The sequence below is a fragment of the Phoxinus phoxinus genome, assembly GCF_949152265.1.
Source record: "Phoxinus phoxinus genome assembly, chromosome: 4".
Lineage (NCBI taxonomy): Eukaryota > Metazoa > Chordata > Actinopteri > Cypriniformes > Leuciscidae > Phoxinus > Phoxinus phoxinus.
The window spans coordinates 28,438,867-28,462,947 of record NC_136879.1 but is presented as its reverse complement, the minus strand read 5'-3'; the positions used below and the strand labels follow the sequence as shown (position 1 = coordinate 28,462,947).

At 37.0% G+C, this 24,081-nt stretch overlaps 1 protein-coding gene across 3 annotated transcripts; it reads left to right on the top strand.

The window, feature by feature from the left end:
* The first annotated feature begins 294 nt into the window (after positions 1 to 294).
* Positions 295 to 23,909, top strand: lrrc75a (leucine rich repeat containing 75A). Of its 3 annotated transcripts, none has more exons than XM_079609122.1 (6): positions 295 to 742; positions 1,905 to 1,925; positions 2,063 to 2,366; positions 5,334 to 5,459; positions 9,091 to 9,203; positions 21,668 to 23,909. In XM_079609122.1, the coding sequence occupies exons 3-6, from the start codon at positions 2,112 to 2,114 to the stop codon at positions 22,494 to 22,496; spliced, it is 1,323 nt and encodes a 440-aa protein (XP_079465248.1). In that variant the 5' UTR covers positions 295 to 742; positions 1,905 to 1,925; positions 2,063 to 2,111; the 3' UTR covers positions 22,497 to 23,909. The 3 variants fall into 3 exon arrangements, with proteins under 3 accessions (XP_079465248.1, XP_079465249.1, XP_079465250.1); XM_079609123.1 differs by having other exon boundaries at positions 606 to 742; positions 2,091 to 2,366; XM_079609124.1 differs by lacking the exon at positions 295 to 742 and adding an exon at positions 827 to 897.
* Positions 23,910 to 24,081: the final 172 nt, after the last annotated feature.

Below are 24,081 nucleotides of genomic sequence, written 5' to 3'. Positions count from 1 at the left end.
TTGAGTGAACCATCTCTTTATAGAGGATAAATGAGGTAATTATGTCATCTCAATTACTTCTCTATAATAATCTATATTTTTCTTATAGTTCTATGTGCAATATGTAGCTTAAATATTATTCCGTCTTTTGTAAGTGTTAGTTAAATTTTCAATACCAAATTTTCCTCCTAAAAACAAAAAAGTGCAGTAGATGATATGCCATGTGTTAAACACCAGATGTCAGCAAAGAAAGGCCAACTATGACCGCAGTGAACAAGTCAATTATATAAAATAACTTGAGGAAAATCTATGCCTACGCATATACGGGGATATGGGATTGCCCGAATGTGTGAATGGTTCTGTTTATCCTATAAGTGCTGAAATGCGTCGACATGGAGCAGTCCCAGTTGCGACCATATTCTCCACTTGGTTAACTGTACCACGTCAGTCAGTGGTACATTCTGGACTATAGATTGAAAAACAAGTGAAGGATGTTGCAGACCGCTCCACCCCTCCCGCACAGCCTGTGTTGAGACTCGAGACCCAGCGCCTCTCCGCTCCATCTGAGGGATGAGAGACCGTTCAGTCGCTCTCCTCTGAACACACCCAGCCCTCAGACGGGACACACCTGGGGAGGGGAGGTCATATGAAAGCGAGAAATAATTCGACACGGCACATTTCAGCAGTGAACAGTGACATTTCCGCGGGCTGCATGGAAGAAAATACTGGGATGACTTGCGAGAGGAAAACAGTGACGGACGACGTAAATATTTACATGCCCTTGTTCACAGCACTTCTGCTCGCCGTCGACTAAACTCACACAGAAACCCACATCGTGTGCGTATGAGAGAATGCGGAGGAACTGCGTTGTTAACACGCTCAAACAGCGATTGAAATAAAAACACGAATTATCCTTCCGTAAGATCATGTTGTAATTTTGTCGAACCGGACTGAGAGAGTTTCTGGAGGTTTATGGGACTAACGTTACTCTTCTTTAATCTGCGGTCATGCTGAAGGCGTCATCAGATCTGTTCCCTACCTGAGGGACTCGAGGATTATTTGGAGTTTTTGACTGAGATCAATTATTAAGCTTTGACCTAATTGGACTGAATTACGAGTAGTTTGACATGAAACGTGCAGTATTTTATGTTTTGTCATCTTATAAAATTCCAAATAATTTTGCGCGTGCGAACTGATGTGATTTCTAAAGAGTAAACAACTGACGTTGCACGAGTCAGCTGTGATGAATGATGTAAAAGTTGGACTTAATGCGCAGTAAACTACAGCACCATACATTTAACGCAGTTTTGATTGGAAATTGGATGGGAAGTGTGCGAATTATTCAATGACTTTCAGTGAGGTCAACTTTTAAAGTAATTTTCGAAGCGCAATCGGTTGTCTTGCGCAAATGGTCTTTTGGCGATCCTATAGCGCAGTTAACCTTCTTCAAGACGTTTTAAACTAAACAAAAGTATTATGTTATATTTTTGATGTGTAAGTCTATGATAATGTGAATAATAACGACAGTAACGTTACAGTGTTTTTTTTTATGCACCGCCCGATAGATACAAACATCGATCGAGCAGCTGTTGCTATGGTTACACACGCAGAGGCGATTCTGTTAGCGAGTGTGTACATTAAATGTAACTTTTGTGGTTACGGAAACGTTGTTTGAATGCTGTTGAAACGTATAAATGCTGCTATGTAAAAAGAATACGTATTTTTAAGACCCATAATTTCCTTTGTGGGGGTCCATGCCTTAATTGGGGGGGTCGTACCCCCAAAAAACACCTTCACAATTTGCACCCTGTGAATGAGCACTTTGTGAAAAGATTTGACTGAAATCTCATTCGATGCAAGTTTTTATAATTTTATTATACCATAGATTCTTATTGATCTTAATGCAAGTATTTTTTCTTTGTCAGGTGAGAGATGACAGGTGTGAGGTGAGCAGAAGGAGAAACTTCTCCAATAAACTTTATAGGAACGCTAAGGCTTATTTCTTATCTTCACTTGATTCTTAAGAAATCTCACGTGCAATGTAAAGGACTTTAAATAGTTTAATGTGAATGCATTTTGAAAGTATGCCCAGTCTGGAGGCCCTTTTCCAGGTTGAGACTCTATAACCAAACATGGGAGCGAAGCAAACGAAGACTGGGGGACAGGAGGCAGGAGCGAGCCCTCAGAGCACAGGATGGAAACGGACCCCCACGAAAGACCGAGGTGACATCCTTACCTCTTTAATGTTGAGGTCAGGAGACAAACTGAGAAGCAGCGGGACTCCTCCTCCCTACCAGCGGCGCATCGGGATGATACAAGAAATGATGCTGATGGCAAAGCAGGGGAAACACGATGAGGCGACAGAGATGCTGAAGACTCTCCGGCAGGTACAAATATCAGTCCATGTTTCTTGTAGGTTAGGTTAAATTAAAAAGAGTGATGAAAGTTGTCAGACTTCTCTCACTGATGAGTTCTTGTTAAGTTTTATTTGTGTTGAATGTCTGCCATGTTACCCATTATTGTACTGTAAACTCTCATATGAAGTTCATGAGTTCATAAAGTTGAAGAGTTCCTGAAGTCAGTGTGGGGCATATATTACTGTACAAAAGCAATCTTGCACTCCATCTAAAAGCGTTTGGTCCTGTAAGGCTCTAGCGCACTATTTTTTTTTTAAGCCCATTGTGGTCACAATAGTAATGTCCAAATGACTAGAAATCAGATTACAATTATAAGAGAGGAAGTAACAAAATTGTAATTACACACTGTATGTTCTGTCTTGTATTTATATCAATTTTACCTCTGCAGCTTTTTGTTTCCATATGTTGGACCACCGTGGGCCTCTCAGCTGGTAAACATAGGCCCCAAAGCATTTGCCACACTGGCCGGATCTGTAATCTCTCCTTGCAGAACATGCAGAAACCACACTTTGCTTTACACCAGAGAGCAATTGGGCAAAAATGTCAGTTTCCATAATGGCCTGGTATTATTTTGTAAGTTGTTGAAAGACAAAACTATGGAAGCTTGTTTCCACCACGGAATAAAACAATTTAAAAGATAATTGTGACTTACTATTTTACAATTCAGACTATTTTTCTTACAATTGTGAGTTCACATCTCACAATTCTGACTTCTTTTCTCAGAATTGTGAGATATAAAGTCGCAATTGCGAGTTATAAAGTCAGAATTGCGAGATATAAACTTTTCTCAGAGTTTGAGTTTATAACGCGCAATTGCGACTTTATATCTCGCAGTTGTGACATTATATCTTGCAATTCTGACTTTATGACTCGCAATTGCCACTTTATATCAAGCAAATCTAAGAAAAAAAGTCAGAATGGCGAGATGTAAATCCGCAAATGCGAGAAAAAGATTTACCTTTACAATTACCTTTTTTATTTTTTATTCTGTGGCGGTAACAAGCTTCCATACAAAACACACCATTGCTGTCACATTTAAATATGGAAATATCTTGAGATTCCCAACTCTTTAGATTTTGCATCTCGCAGAATTCAGTGCTATTGAGACAGATGCCCATTTCACAGTCCTGTGAACCTGTGAGAACAGACACATCACAAGCTGGGCCGAAGAGTTACACTGCACTGCATAAATACCAACTGTTTGCTTTGGGTAGTGATTATGGTCTGCTTTATATCGAATGACTGCTCAGATAGGAACTTTCTTTGTGTCAGTATACCAGTAAGATCAGGTAGATATGCGCTGCCAGAACTCCTGCCCCATTACTATCCAGCATTCCTCAAGAGTAAGGATCATCTTATGGACTAGAAGTTCATTTTAGCAGGTTCACTGCGCTGAGGATTTTCTGCATATGTGCAGCAGGGATCAAAGACCGAGCTAATGGGGTTTTCTAATCCTCTATAGTAGTATTAAATGAACTGCTGGGCAGTGACGAAGCAACAGGTGGCTTTGGAATACACTGTATTTATTAGAAAGGTGTGAAAAAGAAGTACACTTTAGCATACTTTGACAAAGAGTATTTAGGTATATTATTTCAAAGTATGAACATAATGTTTTCAGGCACTTAATTGCATGGTATTTACAATGAAATGAAAATGCATTATTGTTTACATTTATATGCATTGATGACATGCTTTTAGGACTTGAAGTTGCAATTTAGTAAATTTAAAATATATGAATTCATATTAACTTAAAATAATCATAATCAAGTACTTTACATGTGCTTTAGTATGTGAGTCAACACATCAGAATAAGCATGACAAAAATGTATTAAAACGTAAACGTACTTTTAATTTGCCATTGTTATAAAGTGCACCTTTTAAGTGTACTTAAAAGTGTACTCTCTTTAAGTGCACGTAAGATATCTGCAAGTAAAAATAATTTAAAATATATTTTTTGTAAACATTCAATACTATTAAGCACACTTCTTTTTCACAAGGGGAAGCTTTTTATCATATATAAATGTGGTAGTTTTACTGGAATGTATTTGCTGTGTATCCTGCAATGTGGGCTAAAGCGCATAATGAGCAAGAAATAGAGTCAAAGGACAGCGTCTCTTGTCCAGTGGTTACCAAGTGCACCTTGTTGCCCGGAAACCATGAAAATGGATGGGCCTTTGATTAAATGGAAATCAATTAATCAAGATTCATCCCTCCATAGAGGGATGATGATGATAAACCAAGGCTTTTGCTCAGCATGCACAGTCTAGGTCCAGGTTTTCATTGACTGAGGGGGTCTAGTGTTAGAGAAGTTCATTATTAAGTTTATGTTATATGTAGTAACATCGAAATGATTCAGCCTTTACAAAAACAAACCTTCCCTGAACTCATTCACTTTGTCATACTAATGATTATTTGCTTTCATTCACGCCCACTCGTTTTCTGTTGATTATTTAGTTCTGACTGTAGAGCCCTCACCCCCACACACATTTGCAATTTTTTAAATTGCTGACCCCCTGTCTGCCCTGTTGCTTTACAGATTGCAAATGTTCAATTATGTAGATGAACTTTTCCTTCAGTTTGCCTTGTTCTGCAGAGTTAAAGGATTTATTATTTTGCAGACTACAAAGTCTGTTCGCTTTCGTCCACATTTTGATATAGGGCAACATCAATTAATGATTTCAGGGATGTGAACAGGCAAACATGAATACATCGACTCAGCTATTGTTTGTGTTCACAAAGCACAACTTGTGTATAAGTGCATGGCCTTCAGGTGTATATAAATGGGACATGCACCTTTACATAGAATCCTTGAATCCACATGTGACAAATACTGCAAACAAAAAGCTTCTTAGATGACATCAGAATTCAAAAATAAGCAGTCAGACAGAGAATGTAATTCCCATTCTCTTGACCTCCCTTTATTGTATTTTTTTCCAGGATCTGGGAATGGAGTCAACCTCTCTGGACGATGTTCTCTACCGCTATGCCAGTTTCCGCAACCTGGTGGATCCCATTACCCATGACCTCATTATTAGCCTGGCCAAATATATTCACTGCCCAAAGGTATAGTGCTCAGATTCTGTGATTTTCGGTGACATTTTAAACCTAATCCCATTCACCTAAACACAAACACACAGGCTTTACTAATTCTCCATGCTCTATTTTTGTGCATTTCTTGTATGTTGTGTTTCATTAATATTGAATGAAGATTGTTTTAGAACACTGCCTGGAAGGCACAGCCGATAGACGTGAAAAATGAAACGTACCATTCCAGTGCAGTGAGCATTAGGATAAAACCCAGTTGCTTTAGCATGTGTGAGTCTGTGTGTGTATGTGTGAGTGAGTGAGGGAGAAGCAGAGATGGAGAGAGCGGAGAGGGTAGAGGCAGAGGGAGGTGTGCTTGCAGATGAGTCACACACAAAGACCAGTCAGCCCTCTTCCAAGACTACTGCTGCTGCTGCACGTAATGAAGCAAGTCAGGCACTATATCACACCACTAACACCCTGCTCAGCTCCTATAGAGAGCTGCACAAACACCTGACCACCAGCAAAACAACACTGAGTGATGATGCTGCCGATTGTTTTCTTTTCACTGAGCTCATCATCCCTTCTCTAACCAGATGTAGTTGTGTGAGACTCATGAAATCTGTCAATAACATGTCCTGGTTTTATTTCACCCCAAAACCAAAAGAAAGAACTATGGAATCATATTTAGCTTAAAGCTACACTGTGTAGGAATTACTCCCATCTAGCAGTGAAATCGTATATGACTACCAACTGAATATTACTTTATAGCCCCTGCCCCTCCCATTCCGAGGGCGTTTTAACTCCTACGGTGGCCGTATTATTTCAAATTAACATGGCTTCCACCATTCGAGAGACTCACCCGTATGTATTATAAATGTCAGATTCTACGCTTACGAGAATACTTGATTAGTTGGTAGAAGTAATTATACATTAATGAGCACATATAATTTTGAAAGAACAAAGTGTTTTTTGCTAAGAATCAACTTAAAAAATTACACAGTGTAGCTTTAAAGAAAATGAAGCGTATTTTTAGGCTCATTCATTTTTTTTTTTTTTGTCTATTAAGCATAATCCCTCCTTTAGTGCTAATGATCATAATGCAAACAAATAAAAATCCAACAGTACCACAATAAGAAACCAAATGTATATAAATAAATATCAAATAAATGCTGTTCTTTTTATCTATTTATCAAAGAATAATGGAAACAAGTATCAGGATTCCAGAAAAAATATTATGCAGCATGCAACGTTTTTAGCATTGATAATAATACAAAAAAAATCTTGAGCAACAAATCAGCATATTAGAATGATTTCTGAAGGATCATGTGATGCATTCAGCGTTGTCATCACAGGATTAAATTACATTTTTAAATATAAAATAGAAATAATTTTTTTTAAATTGTAATATATTTCACAATGTTACTGTTTTACTATTATTGATCTAATAAAGTAAGCATAATAGACTTTGCCGACCCCAAACATATATGTATATATTTATGTACAAATATGTAAAAAAAAATATTTTATGCTTTCATGGTGAAATATAATAAAAATCCAAGCTGGAGACTATCCCAGCATCTCAGGTCCCATGCGGTGGCAAAACCCTGGACAGATGGCTAGTCCATGATTGGACATTATTGCAAAAAAATGGGATCCAGCTTCAGAAACATGCATATGCAATAACTTTTTAACCAAGCAGACATAATGAAATGTTAACTAACAGTGGGAAAAGTGAGAGTTCGCGCAAGTATGTAAGGTGACATTGCTCTAAGTGATGTTATTGTAAGTAGTAATAAAGGGAGACAAAGTAGAGACGAGCTCAGTGATGTGACGAAAGGAAAGCTGGGCTGTCTGCTACACTCTCAGAGCTGTCAGAGCAAGCTGGGTGTATGATTACACTGCCTGGGGACCCGGTGTCTGTCTGCAGGGGGATGCGCACCAGAGCTGACCAGCCATGTGGCACTGTTAATCTCATCGTCAGCAGCAACCAGGCTTTACCAACAAATAGGGTGCGTTTTCCAGACATCTTAATATCCACAGGCGTAGTTCTATCTCTGATCCACTGCAGAGGTCACGACCTGGTGCAGCGAGAGACGTGATGGTGGGATTGATTTACATATTGATGTTTCCAGTACGGATGCAGACACCTGAGCACAGACAATGTGCCCTTGATGAAATACTGTGTTACTGTTATCTTTGATTCAGGGCAAGAACAAATCTCATTTGGCCCAGGGTAAGACCTATGGCAATTTTGTCCCAGCCCTCTGAGTTTTTGCAACCACTCTACATGTAGAGACATTTTTGTTGGTTAGGTTCCTAGTTGGACCCTAGAGTTAATACTTGAAAGTATAGATAATTGGTAATCTAGTCAGGTATGAGCAATGCCCTCTCATTCCCTGCAGTGCACTGAACCTGATTTATTACCTGAAGCAAATCAATGTTATTACAATGATAAACCTCTGTACATTTCAGTTGTGATTAACATGACAAGACACAATTACTGTTAGAATGGACATTGAAAAAATAAAAACTCATGTCCAAGGTTTCATCTTTGCAGTTCCTCATAATATGAAATGTGTTCCAATATCATAGCCAATGTTATCTTAGTATTATTTATATACTGTTTAAGTATTTATTAATATTTTGATTTAGTTAAATTTTTTTAATATTTTCGTATTTTTTTACAATTCTATTTAGCATTCATTTCTTTTGTTTTAGTCATCTTAATGGTTCAACTTTGCAACATTTTATTTTAGTTAGTTGCTAATCTATATTTTATTTATTTTGGCTATATTTCAATTAACAAAATAATTTGTAATAGTTTTAACAATAACAACACTGATCACAGCATAATGGTTCAGATTTAATTATGGAAGCATCATATATCGATTCCATGTTATTTACTTAATTTTTCAAAAATGAATTCATTGCTGTATCAGTTGTTATTGGATATTTAATTGTGTGTGTATTTCACTTTTTACAAATAAATGAACTTTTACTGTCATCTAAAGCTCACAATTAAATGTAATCTTTGGTAAATTTCAAAATGAATATCCATTTTTCATACTCTACATTATAAAGTTGTGAAGCCTATTTCATTTGTAATATTTATCAGCTACCTATTGGTTATCATTCAGAATAATTAAATAACAATTTAATAATTCAGTTTAATTATCGACAACCCTGCAAGAGTATGCGGTGCTTTTCTATTTCGGTAACTTGTGTGTTAAGCATGGGCAGAAATGTTTCAGTTTTAAGTCTGCCTTGAGGAGTGTGGCAGTTACTTGAGGCAGTGTGTGTATGACTGTTCGTGTGTCTCTGCAAATTGGATTGCTTTAGGCAGTGATGAATGTGTTTAAAAATAATAAAGCTTTCCAGAGATGGCTGTACAATACATCAATATGCCACTAATATATTGCGTGCTAATGCATTTGACCATGGACACCAAATCCCACACATTCACAGAACCTCAGATGACCTAATGATATAGTCAGAATGAGTTTGTGATATATCGGTCAATCCATTTGCTTTGCTCCTGTCATCACAAATGTCAAAGATATTAGTATTTTACCCTGAGGGCTCAGATACCCTGATCTTCTGCCAGTCCCCTTTAACCTACTGTGTTACAGCTTGATTGATTCGATCTCTCTCTTTCCATCTTTGTCAGGAGGGAGATGCTTTGGGTTCCATGGAGAAGGTTTGTCGTCAGCTGACCTACCACCTGAGCCCACACTCCCAGTGGAGACGGCAGGGGCTGCTGAAGAGGAAGCCACAGTCCTGGTGAGAAAGCAGAACTGACAAGCAGAGAGGGGGTCTCAGATTTAGGCTGTGAGGGAAAATGCTGCCTTACTTTCACTCAATACAACAAGAGGGTTTTTTACACTTCAGTTTACAGCGCTTCTGTTCTTGTTTCATCTTGACTCGTCTCTTTTATCAGGGTTCCCACTATTATGTTTAATAATTAAAAAATAAGAATAATTTGATTGTAATATTAAAAGTGTATGGGCCCTATTTTAACGATCTGAAACGCAAGTGTCAAAGCGCAAAGCGCAAGTAACTTTGTTGGTGGATCCCGGCGCTGTTGCTATTTTCCCGGCGGGATAAATGACTCTTGCGCCTGGCGCAAATGTAAAAGGGGTTGGTCTGAAGTAGCTTCATTATTCATAGGTGTGGTTTGGGCGTAACGTGAAATAAACCAATCAGAGCGTCCTCTCACATTCCCTTTAAGAGCAGGCACGCTTGTTCCATGGCGGATCGCTATTATAACGGCGGATTTGCCAGCGCACTCCAGTAGCGGTTCACAGCCGAGGAGACCGACGTTCTTGTCAGGGCCGTAAAACACAGAGAAGTGACAATGGGGATGATGGGAGAAACCCACCCAAATTAGCTTCGGTTAAACAGGCGTATATTTTGGGTAAATGTGTAGCCTAATCTAGATATTCTTTTTTTTTAAATCTAGATAGATCTTTTTCACATCTTCACGGACACAACAATGATTTCCCTCGATCACTAACACGCAACGCGCCACTGTCTTTAGACTGTTTTTTTCCTGGTCAGTGGCGCAATTGCTTTCTAAAACTGGAAAATAGCACCATGGAAGTTTTGCGCCGAAACACGCCTCCTCTTTGCGCTGAACCACCCCCGCGAGCGCAAGTTCATTCCCTAATTTACCGACGTGCGTCTGTGGAGGGAAAAGTCCGCTGTGCGCGGGTGCAAAATAGGAATGATACATGCGTTGGTGTTCAAAGTCAATTGCGCTGGGTGCAAGATAGGGCCCATGTATATGTCTATAGTCAATACACATTTCTTTCTAGTTAGCCTATCACATACACTACAACTGTTCTTTATTTATTTAATAAAAAAATGCAGTAATATTATGAAATACTGTTACAATTTAAAATAACTTGTCCAAATATATATATATTTTTTTTTTTCAAAATATATTTTGAAATCCAGTTTATTCCTGTGATGGCAAAGTTGCGGCCATTATTCCAGTCTTTACTTTCCCATTATCCTTCAAGTCATCTTCTACTATATTTGCTGATCATGAAACATTTCTTATTATTATAAATGTTGAAAACAGTTCTGTTGCTTAACATCAAGAAACAGCATAAGAGAACAGCATTTATTTGAAATTAAATCATGAATCACAAATAATAATATTTTATAAAATAACTTCTATTTTTAATATACATTTGTCTAGTTATCAAATATTTGTTCAATATATGTTCTCAAATATTTGATATGTTATATTGCTCTTTAAGTATAATCAATCAAATTCTACAGTTCAAGTGGTTTACAGACAAGAACAAGCAATTTACACTAAAATTAAAACTAATGTAAAACTTGCTCACAAACCATAGTAATTTAACATTTTTGAGTGAATCATTCTTTTAAGTTGAATCTTTTCAATGAATCAATCACATCGATTCATAAATGATTCAGTGATGCATTAGCTAGTCGATATTTATCAAAATGATTTTTAGCAATGGACATTTATTTACTGCGGGAACACTTTTCTTTTTGTTGTCTTTTTTCTCTCTCTTTTTTTCCTCTTTTGTTTATTTTATTTTCTCATTTTCTTTCTTCCGTCTAGCTCTCTATTGCGACATACGTACTTTCATTTCACATGAAAACATTACATTCCACGCTACATTATAAATTGTATTGATGCTCATATTCTTCAGCCCACATGCAGTAGCCTAGTGGCTCGCAAGTGCCTCGCTTTGTTCAACAATTAAAGTAATTACTTGGTTTTAAAATAAAAGGCTTTCCGACTTTGCAGAGCAGGCAGTCAAAATGAATCATCGCTTTGCCAGTTGTTTGTCCCTGTGCTGATTCGTCAGCACTTAGGGATTAATTACGCTTTAAAAACCGCATGGCTAATGGAGCATTTCATTTGAGGTTTGAGTTGGGTCCTACAGTCCCGATATCCTCAAATAGTTTTAATACACAATATCTTATATCTCCAGAACAGCTGTGTATACCATCCAAATCTCATCACCTGTGAATTGGCTCCTCAACTGGGCTTTTAGCGGTTTCGCCTCCGTCCATTGATGAAAAGAGCTGTTGAATTTGCAGAGTGAGTCAGTAAATGAAAGAGCAGTCTCCCACTGCGTGCTGTGTGTGTTTTTTTTGCTAACACATGGTTCTTTGGTGTAGACTCATACTTATGTGGCTCCTTTCCAGCTGCCATTAATATAGTCAAAATACAGACTGTGTAATGTGTAAATGAGGAAATACTAGGCTTTATTTATTTCCTGTGTCGATGGATACACTTTAGATGAGCTTAAGCTTGAGCTTTATTCTGTGCTTAACTCACTAGTGGTGTGCTTAAACTTATGTATGCAAGGATAAATCAGCTGATCTCCCCTACCGCAGTTCATTGACTGCATTGGCTGCTGTGGTCAAGCTGGAATGTGAAGGTATGTGTTTGTGTGTAGACCGGATTCAATAGCTTCCCCTTTTTATCCACTCCGGTTGTGTTGTCTAATCTTCACCGGGTGCACCGTTGTTTGTCTGAGTCACACATGGCCCCTCCATTTGTTACCACTTGTGATATTTACGGTGGTGTGGGTTATTGTCGCAGATGTGCATGCAGCTGTTGGGGTTTAAAAAGAGAAGTGTTTCTCAGTTGCCCGTGTTGTTGATGCTGGTGTGCCTCTGAGGCTCTCCTTATTCTCTGATTGAACTTCGCTTGAAGCGCTTTTGTTTGTTCTACCTGAACTCGGAGTTTACTGATGTGATTTCATCAGATCATTAATAATGAGTCTGTCCAGGAGAAATAGGAGTTCTAATATCACAGCCTGAAGGTGCAAACAGGAAAGAAAAACAAGGGAATAGATGAACAAAAATGAAAATTCAGTCACTATTTTCTCAATATCAGGAAACCACATACGTTTCTTTCTTCCATGGATTACACTCTAAAAATGTTGCTTTTTTTTTTCACATCTAGTTTATTTCACTGGCATTAGCGCAGTCATTGTTTATAGTTTATAGTCAATGCAGCAGCCATAGCTCGCCTGTAACCAAAATATTTATGCATGCCCCACCTAAATATTAATCCATAACATAGACCTCTTTGTAAACTGAATCAATGATAAATTGTAAAAGTGTTCAGCATTCTACAACAACTATGTTTTGGATTTTCTCGACTTTTTAAGTCCTAAAGTGAGCGGGATCTAATGTTGCACATGGCTTCGGCATGCATCTATTATGGGGCAGCGGGTGGCTGAGTCCTCCCCAGCTCTACAGCGCCCCACGGTTTCAAGTGTAGACATTCTCTGGTGTAAATCTGTGGTGGGAAATGGAACTGCAGCACGCTCTAATTTAGAGCCATTGGGGCAGATTTCAGACTGCCCCACTTATTTTCACATTTAAACTTCTGTCTGTTTTTCCTATGTGGATTAGCGTATCAAATTAAGTATAAATCTTTTTTTAAACATGCTCACATGAACAACTTTTATAAAGTTACATTGTGTTTGTTTTATGTTTGTTCTGAGAATAGACATGACTTTCTATTCCTCACCGGATTTCCTCCACGACTTATAACATTCTAAAACAACATTGATCAGGCAATAAATATTACATTAAGGCAATTCGTATTGCGTCCTATGTGTGTATAGCCTTTCAGTCAACATTAGCGCGCCACCCTCAGGCTGAATAATGCAATGATATTAGACATCTGCCAAAACTGCACGTGTTCAGCGAAAATAAAGCTTACAAAATGTTTATCATAAACTAGTGCTAAGACCCAGAATCTGCCCTACCTAAATTTACGGTCAGGATCCGCTTCTGCAAAGTAGTGTTTACCTTCACAGTCTCTTCGGCACAATGGTAACCACAAAAACTTCAACATAACATAAACTTTTTAAAATGCCAAACATAACAGCATTAAACACTAACAGGTATTTCCCTTTACTAAAAACAAATAATATAACACTTAATTCCAACATTTATTCTCCTTATCCAGTCCTATGTAAACCTTTCTGGGAACTAGAAATCCAATGTTCATTTACAAAGTTAAATTTTCAAGACAAGATCATGAAGTTACTACAACTTCATTTAAAAATATATATAATTTAAACAATTAACAAAAAAATTTTTTGTTTAAATCACACACTAAATTAAGTTAATGTAATGATCAAATTGATATCAACAGAACTCAACAAAATGTTGTTTGCAACTTAAAAGGTTTAATTAAATACATTGTAATTTTTAAACTGCAACCAGGCCTTTATTTCAGTTGTGGTAACAGGTTCCCTGAATTACTATATAGTCATTTATAGCAGAATGTCCAAACTTTTATGATGTTTTTATTGTTTTTCCTTTTTTGGAGCTTGACAACACGGTCAACGTTCACTTTCATTGTGTGGAAGAGAGCAGCTCTGTAAGATCTCCTTTGATGAAATGAAAAAAAATCATTTTTATTTTCCTTTGAGTGTCCACTGGAGAAAAGTCTCCAGTAATCTCAAATGCGTCCTCTCTGGAGTTTCAGAAGCTATCTCAGCAATGTCTCAAACTTTCAATATGATCTCAAACATTTCTAAATCAATATATACAATTTTTGTTTTTTTGTTAGGCGAAACATCTGAGATGAAATAGACACATTAAATGTGAGCTTTGAAAGAGCATCCTATATTTTCCTCTGGGTGGAAAATGTTTAATTCAGCAGAGTTATTTTTTATTATGTATACCAGTAGTATTTATTGATAAATTAGCCTAGCTATTATTGTTATATTTTCAGCTTCCATTTTAAATTTAGTTTAAGTTTCAATAATTGTTGTGCTTTTGTCATTTTTAATTTTATGTTTTATTTATTTTTCTATTTCAGTTTAAGTTTTAGAAATTTTAGTACATTTCTAATTTTCATATACTTTTTTTAAGTTTAAGTTTTTCATCTAATATTTATATTTTATTTAATTTCAACTAATGAACGAAAACCATTTTAAATAGTTTTAGTTAACAATAACAGCACTGAAAATGATCCAAGTATTCATAATGATTTCATTTTAACTCATTTTATCATTTTATGTCTCCTTTCAGTTACCCTTTCTCTTTCCCTCTCCCTTAATGATTCCACCCTCTCCGCTCTAGTGTTGGCTAAGTGCTAACATGACCTTAACCTCCTCCACAGATCAGAGTGAGACAGTCTCTCAGACAGGTGTCTCATTTTCTCTTAGAGAATTCATACGCAACAGATGTTTGGCTGCGGTATGCATGTTTATGAGCATTGCATTACTCATAGTGTGTGCTGTTTTATCTATGTGCCTGCATGCAAATATTTACACTGAAGCTACATCAATTCCGTCCTTCGGATGAGACGTTAAACCGAGGGCTTGACTCTCCGTGGTCATTAAAAATCTCAGGATGTCCTTCGAAAACGAGTAGGGGTGTAACCCCGGCATCCTGGCCAAATTTGCCCCATCATGACCTCCTAATCATCCCATATACTGATTGGCTTCATCACTGTCTCCTCTCCACCAGTAAACTGGTGTGGTGGGCATTCTGGAAGCGCTTTGAGGTCCCAGTAAAAGCGCTATATAAATGTAACAAATTATTATTATTAATTCTGATTTGCAATTCTACATATACCTGGGGTAAATTATACATCTTCTCCGGATATGTTCACCTGTTAGCTTAAGTGTAAATAAATACAGACTGTTTTTGTATACATTAAAGTTTATTTATTAGCTGTATATAATAAATAATATAGCTGTAATATAGCAGCGGTATATACGCTGTAAAAAAATATATGATCAGTAAGTTATAACACATATGTTTTAACATTGCTTTAACTCCTCAAGATAAGTTAAGCAATTTTCAACAAGTTTCACAAGATTTAACTTTTTTTTTAAAGTCGGTTTAATGTAATTTAAGTTGAAATGACTTAAACATCCAAGTTGATTGTACTTAAAAACTGAGGCAGCAACTTTTTTTTGCAGGATATTGCCCAAATGCAATATACGTTGATTGTCAAATTGTCAAATGCACATTAAACAATATAAACAGGTCTTTACGAACGCAAGATATCTGAAAACTGCTTGTTGTGTGGATTAAAAATATTGTTAGGTGTATTTGGATCGCTTCTTCGAAACAAAACCTGTTAAGTGGAACCTGATACGCCGTAGACTTACAACATGACCTCTATTGTTGAGTTATAGCTGGGCTGAAATGTGAAGTGCATTGCACTGGTCTGCATGTGGGGAAGCGTCTGCAGTCCATAGCAAGCGGCTGTCAGTCTGAGCCAGTAAATAATGTCTTCCTCTTTCTAGACCTTCATCTCCAGATGTTTTATCTAGTTTTTACATATGATCAGCCTCCATAACACCCACATTAATGGCAAACTCGCTGGTCTGCATGGTTTTTGATAGCTAGAATGGTTTAACTGTGAGGGGAGGAGAAAGATAGAGAGCTGTGTTAAACGAAAAAAGGATTTGGGAACAGAAAATATAGGACTAGAAGAGGGTGTGGAATATGGGCTGTTGTGAAATCATACTGTCATCTCTCAGGCATGTCTGCTGAATTCTTTCTGCCTTCTAAATTTCCCCTCCTATTTCTCATCCCTCTTATTTTCTCCTATTTTGATCTCTTGAGTCTTTCTAATGCCACCTCTCCCCAAGAGATTACCTCACAGTTCTGCCTTTTGCTAGATTTTCAGTAGCGTAAAGCTCTCCATTTTGTGCCTCTTTTTCTCTTGTTGTCTTCTTGTCTGCTGCACGCTCTTTACTGCCTGAGTGCAGAAACAGCAGGTTCTGAATGTGGCATGATAATGGAATAGGCTATTGGTATTCATTCCTGTCATGTTCCTTACAACTGTCTGCATTTCTGGCTTTCTCAATTTCATTCCCTGTCTGTCTTTATTCTAGCAGTGACTTTGACGTTTCGTTTTTGCACGTGGCCTCCAATTAATGGTGTCTTAACATTGATGCTTTTGCATTGATTTACACAGCCATCCAGAAAGCTGTCATGTCAGAGTTACTGATGCCTGAGAGGCTGAGTAAAAGAGCTGTTTGACAAAAGACAATGTGAAATAGCAATGTGAAGTCAGCTTTTAAAATTAACATAAACTTATTATACAAAGAGCTTAAACAAAGCTGCTGGCACTTTACACAAATTGGCTACAAAATTGGGCCTGAATGTCATAAAAATGTTAGTTGTCAATCTCTGGAAGTCAACTGAATATAAGCGTTTTTTTTGGTTTATATTAAAATTTTCAATGCTCCCCAGGGTAACACTTTACTTGAAGGGGTGTGCATAAGACTGACATGACACCTTCATAATCATGACATGACACATGTCATGAATATGAAGGAGGTTTTATGCATTATGACAACTGTCGTTAAGTGTCATTCGCTCAATTATGACATTTATAAATCAAATATGATTTAATTTATTTACATTGTTTGAGATGTCTTTGTTATGACAACTTGACATAAACCAATACATCATAACCTGTCAGTGTCTTTGTCATGACAACTTGACATTACCAAGACAACATAAATTGTCATAAATATGTCATAAACATGACATAGCAGATTCATGATCAAACTTAAGCAACCACTTAGCTTTATGGGTTAACATTACAATATTTTTCATTTTAATGACAAATTCAATGTGTACCACTATAGTTGAGGTCAAGAAAAGTATACATGACACTGTTATACAACTGTTTGACAGAGTATTAACACTTAATGACATTTTAATGACAAATTAAATTTGTACCACTGTAGTTGAGGTCAAGAAAAATATTCCTAACACAGTTGTAATGGCCTCATGACAGCCAATGACAAAACCAATCACATGACAGTTTAATTTAATGTTAACCGATAAAGCTAAGTGGGTTTTTAAGTTTGATCATTAATCATTTTCAGACATATTTATTACAGGTTATGTTGTCTTGGTAATGTCAAGTTGTCATAACAAAGATATCTCAAAAAATGTCATATTTGATTTATAAATGTCATAATTGAGCGAATGACACTTAATGGCAGTTGTCATAAACATGCATAAAACCTCCTTCATATTCATGACATGTGTTATGTCATGATTATGAAGGTGTCATGTCAGTCTTATGCACACCCCTTCAAGTAAAGTGTTACCCTTCCGAGCATGCTGTAAAAAAAAATATCTAAATGTTATTTAGGTCTCAGTTTTAAGGAATGTTTTGTAATCATGCCGTAAAATTATGTGTTAACAAAATAACTATGATACAGAAATAGCTCAAATTAATTGAATATCAATTCATGATACTTTGATATACAGACAAAAATAATGACTTTTTGTATTATTAGGATATAGATTCAAAGTAATGGGACAGCAAAGTGTACTGCATTCATGGAAAGTACTTGCTATTTTAAATGATATAATATGTTCTACATCATAATAAGCTAAATGTTAAATAAAACAAATAGTCTGCACATTCAGTCATCCTTGCATACACTGCAAAAGAAGGTTTATTTCAGGTATTATTTCAATGATGGTAATCCTTTATTTTGCTTGGACAGTCACACACCTCTCCAGTGTGTTGGAACAGTATAATGATAATCTGCACTCAGTCATAATTACCACACTTATTATGGAAGAGTCTTCAACATATAATCTGAGGGTCTATAAGGTCATTTTTATTGACCTACATGAAAAACATCTCTTATGCTCATCAAGGCTACATTTATTTGATGAAGATACAGTAAAAACAGTAATATTTTTAAACATTATCTTCGTTTTAAATAACTGTCTTCTATTTGAGTATTTTTTTTAAATGTAATTCATTCCTGTGATGGCAAATGACTCCATTCTTCAGTGTCACATGATCCTTCAGAAATCATTCTAATATGCTGATTTGCTGCTCAAGAAACATCTCTTATTATTATCAATGTTGAAAACAGTTGTGCTGCTTAATATTTTGGTGTAAGCGGTGATTTAATGCATACTGACCCCAAACTTTGAAGAATACTGCATATGTATCCAGCTATGTAAATTATGGATTTACAGTTATTCTCTTTTACCCCTTTTTATAGACAACATAAAAATGATTTTATGGGTTGGGTGTTTTGCTTTTTCTCTCTCTTTTTCCATCTTTGACAGCATGTGAATGAATTGTAACAATGCAATTCAGGATGGCGCATCTCTGTCACCCTCCCACCCACCCACCTGCTGCTGAGTCTTTGCTTTATCTTCAGTAATCGAAAGGGTTCATTTCTGTATAGCTGAAAAATGAGAAACTTCAACCTTATTATCTTCGGTAATTAAGTCGAACCTTCTTTCCAATCTATCACACTGAAGTAATCACCTGATTTCATTTAGTTTCACAGGAAAGAGGATTTTTCGCAGCACACACCTGCTGACGGGTCGATAATTAGTCTTGTGTGAGAAAATAAATGAGTGCTGGAAGTAAAGACACCGTTCTAACCGTAGAAATCGAGACATGTGGAAGACAACATGTATTGCTTGTCACTATCTGATTTTTTAAAATTGAAGGGTGATTTAAATTTCAGATAAATTAAAAAGCTGCATTAAATAAATGAAGCATTACGTAGATTGCAAAATCTCTCTGATTATCCTTTCCAGCTTAAATACCGTAACTCAGGTGCTTTCTAGCAGTCAAAAGCTGCTTTGGTGTCATATGTTGCATATGAAAATAAAGTACAGGAAAGATTACTTGGGGTAAGATTTTATGCAACCAATGATTCCTCAGACCGGAGAGTTATTTAACCTGTTAACTCTCACAACCCCCTTTTTTGAGCATAAATCTAAACTTACATTGTAATTTATGAATGCTTTGGAATACAGACCTAAGGTTGGTCTCTTTTTAAAGAAGACACTCAGCAAAAAGCAGAAGTGAAAGCACTCCAACAATTGAAAGTGTAAAGAAGTTGTAGCAGTTTACAAATGTGAACTACGATTTATTTTATACAATATATATATTACAAAATAATGTGGACTCTAATTTCTAGAAAATCAAAGCCATATATCTAATTAAATTGTGTTCCAAATTTGAAGCTGATATCACAAAAATTGAGCCAGCTAAAAGGATTTAAAGTACCTTTTCCATGGTAACACGATGTCCCATTTTCACAGAACGAATTTAGAATGTTTAAGCTTTGGAATGATACATAATTTATGATGATTACTAAAATATGAGATTGGGGAAAAAACAAAAAGGCATTAAAAAAAATGTGTGCCAACTGTCCCATTACTGGGACACTGACAGTCAACAGGCCATTCAATTAATCCATTTGAGTTTTTTTTTAAATAAAAATCTGTTTGATAAAGAACAATGTAAGGAATATTATATGGAAAAGTTTTTGAAATACTTTTCAAATTGTTTTCTAAAGTCACATGACAACTATCATTTTGATATTAGATCATTTTAATATTTCTGCTTAACATCACTGCTTTTTGGAAATGGTGTGAAGAGAATGTAAGTGGGTCAGATGCATTCAGGGTGAGGTTGCTGAGAGAGGGAAAGGCTTTTTCTCTTAAAGAGCGTGGGATTCGGGATCCTTGCCAGTAATATCAGGAGAGTTGATATCCTGTTCTGCTTTAGCCATTTCCTTGACATTGCTGCTGTTTTATTTGCTAGGTCAATGACAGGATCAGAGCGGGGCTGGAAATATATCATTCAGAATGAGCATAGCATGTCAAATCAGGATGTTATTATTCCTCTCTCTTCCTCAAATGCCAGTTCAATAAGATATATGCATGTCCTGGAGTGAATTAATGATGGCCACATTACGAATTAGTATTCTTGCCGTTTCTGTTCTCGCTTTCACCCTTTCTCTCTTCATTCTCACACTGGCAAGCTGTGGTGACACACTGAGCTGATTATGAGTTTACAGCGGTTACAGCAATGCATCTGTTCTCTTTCACTTAACAAATCAGCTTCTCTTCCTGTCTTCTTCTTCTGTTCCCCACGATCACTCCATTTCTCTATCTCTTAATAAATCTCTTAATATCTCTTACTTAATAAATCAGCTTGTTTTCCTGCCTTCTTCTTCTGTTCCCAACTATCACTCCATTTATCTATCTCTTTAGGTTCTTAATCCATACTTGACAAATAAAATCCGACATCATGATTTAATTAACTCGTTCGTATTCGTATTCCAGGGGCTGTTTTGAATCTGTAACACATTTACAGAAAATGAATCCTTTCAATCAGATGTCAATTACTCTCAATGAGCCGATATGAGTCTTTGATCATCTAAAAAAAGAGAAAAGTTAACGCTGGTTTGGGTTTCAATAAATTAAACTGCATTGTCTATCTTTTTTTATTATTATAAAATTGAGTTCCTCAACAGGTACGAAAGCCTTTTTTGCTCTACTCATATACAGTTTAGCTTTCAGTTTGCCCCTACCCCACGTCTTCTTTAGGCACTAAAGACTGTTTTAATTACTCTAGCAATTGGAGTACTTTCATTTGTAGAAATCGTTTATCAGATCAGAGAGCAGAGATAGTTGTTACAGTCTAATTATGATACATTTTGTACAATATAATGTTGTTGCCTCAGGAAATGTCCACACTAAAAGGTTTTACAGCATAGGATTCTGGAAGAGGCCATTTAAATACGTGAGAAGTTTTTGCCACAGCTGCCAATGTCAGTAAAAGTCAAATGTAATGGCCATAAATATTTGTTGCCTTAATAATGTCCACAAACTGTATTTTGTGTTATTTTAATTCAATGATTTACTTAAAATGTAGATTTTTTTATTTCATTTTATTTCATTGTTTTAATTTCTTTATTTGCAGGATTTCAGCTAAATTGCATCTGTCAGTACAAGATATATTGTGATTATTCCTCGTATATTCATTTTAGTGGTTTGATGTGATGAATAGCCCACAAATTCTACATGGAGTTTTGGAGAGAGAGAAAAAACTTTAGACATCCTAGATAGTAAAGTCCAGTCAAAGTTTATTTACACAATACATTCAAAAGCAAAAGAAGGTGACCCAAAGTGCTGCACAAAATATATTTGTATATATGTGTATAAAATATATAAATTTTCAGATTCAAACTACAAACTTGCCACATAATGTTTTAGTTCCTAATGAAATTACCAGCAAGTGTGTCCTAGTTTCCCTGCTCGAAATTTTTGAATTCTTAATATTTTCTTCCTCCATGTTAATATTTAATTTTAGTTAAAATATTCTCTCCTCCGGTTCTGATTTATAAAATTCAATAAAAAGTGAATTCCCCCACATCCACACACATTCTTACACTCTGTCTGCTTTTTTTCCCCCGTAGTCTGAAATCAGTTCTTTCAAGCACTCCATCCAGTGGGGCATTTGACCTGTCTGGCATCCCTCTTGGAGTGAAAGACATGGAGCGTCTCTGTGCCTACCTTCATCACCACGCGTCCCGCATCGGCAGCATAGAGCTGGGCTTCACCGAGCTCACAGACGATGCCTTCCTCCTGCTCCTCCCCACGCTGGCGTCCCTTCCCCGCCTCGAGACTCTGGCCCTCAACGGCAACAGGCTGACCCGTGCAGTGCTCAAAGAGCTCACGGACACGCTGAAGGACCCGGACAGCTTCCCCAGCGTCACCTGGATCGACCTGGGGAACAACGTGGACATCTTCTCCCTCCCACAACCGTTTCTGGTGAGCCTGCGCAAGCGCTGCCCCAAAAAGGGCAACCTTCCCACCATCCTGGAGTTCGGCGAGAGCCAGGCCAGCGAGCCGGAGGGCCGAGTGGATGAGGACGACGCCGATGATACGAACAGGACAGAGAGCATGGGAGAGCTCAGATCTGAGGTAGAAGAAGAGATTGACGGTGAAATGGAGATCGAGGACATGATGGAGGAGTTGCTGGACTTTGACAGGGAGGTGCAGGGCAAGGAGGACGAGGAAGACAGTTTGTGGACCTTGGAGGAGCAGCGGTTGGTAAAAGATCCGGTCGCAAAGTGGAGCAAAGAGAAGAAGCCGCCCAAAGCAGAGGGTGAAGAGTACTTTCAAAGCCAGTCTTCCCATCTGTCTTGCTCCAGTCAGTCCCAGCACTCCTCTGGAGCCATTGAGCCTTTAAGAGAAGACTCTGTCCCTGACCAGTTGGCATGCCATTCGGACAACCCTACCTGATTAAAGCCACTGCCACATTTGATTCGAGGCTATAACCTTAGTCCCTTTAAGAAAAAGAGAGTGCAAGGAAGAGTGTAACAGGCTTGTTTTCAGACTGGGTTGTCCAAGAAGTCATGTGATTCTGCAGGTTTTATAGGTTTCACAATCGTAGCGGTTGTCTGTTGTTGCGAAGGAGAAATGAATTACAAAAATATCAAATATACTTTCTCATTCAGGTTTTCCCCTTCACTGTCATAACCATGAACCTCTGTGCCTATGTGCCTGTTCAAAACCCTGCTGGAGAGGCATGTGTGTAGATGTGATCAGTTTTAACATGCTGGATAAAAGCAGATTGGCTTGGGTTTCATGAATCAATGTGTCCATCTATGCATCTGATTGTTGCAAGCATCACATTTTCTCCTGCAGTGGAAAACAAACTAAATTCTATTCAGTATCACCCAGTGAATATGCATGTCCCGGGTGTCAGGTGGATGGGACGCAGATGAGATCATATTAAGTGCCCCTGATTTATACAGTGGAAAACCAAAATCTCTTGTCACAGTGTTGGCCCAAAATCGACGCGTTTGTATGATACAGAGCAGCGGGACCGAAGCCAAAGAGAAAAGACTCGCTATACTGAACAAAGTGTCGTTTGGCTACACGGTAGTATATAATGCTGATATTCTGTTGTTGTTACTTGACATGGGTTTAGAAGATATGTGTGGTTTCTTAGCTGTGTTCTTTAGAAGAGAACATTTAACCACTAAAATGATATTGTTTCATTTTTATTTATCCACTGTTTTTAAAAAATAAAGGTATTATATTGTATAAACATCTATTTAGTGCCTAATTGGAATTTTACATTATTCAAATGTAATTCAAAGTTGTTCTGATATGCCAGTAAATTAAAGTATTGTTTTAATGACAGTGTATATTGAATTGTCATAATGGATTTTTCTTTGTTTTATGTATTTAAAATTCCCTAATTGAGAATTAGGATTTATATTATATCCATTCATACTGTAGTATTTTGTATAATATCATCATATGCTTACCTCCAAAATCGTGTTCAGTGTTTTTTTAAAGTAGAATTAAGTTCCCACCCCAAATTATGGTTTAAACATAAATTATTAAAGGAAGCTCCTGTAACTAATCTATTTCAGATTATCATGTCATTTTATGGTCACCAGGTAGCCTAAAATGATCCTGCTGTGTTTCAAAGCCATAACTTCTTTACAAGTTGTGCCATTAGAGTGATAAATATAAAAGTGCACTGAAGAGCTGTGTTCAATGACTTTGTCAGTATTTATGTAAAGCAAGGAGAGAACGACGAACAGCAATAGGCCTATGTGTATAAGATTATTTGTAAACAAAACAAAATGTATTTGACTGTTGGCATCAAAACCAATAAACCTTTAACAATTATACACTTCATTTATGCGTTAAACAGCACATCAAATGTTGGGTTGTTGGAACTGTGGTAATAACAATAAACATGATTTCCTGGCGTTTGTGAACCGGAATTTTTAACAGTAATTGAACGAGTCTGGTGGAAACAAGGACTAGTAGCCTATATTAGTAATCGATGTCGACATCTAGTGGTTGG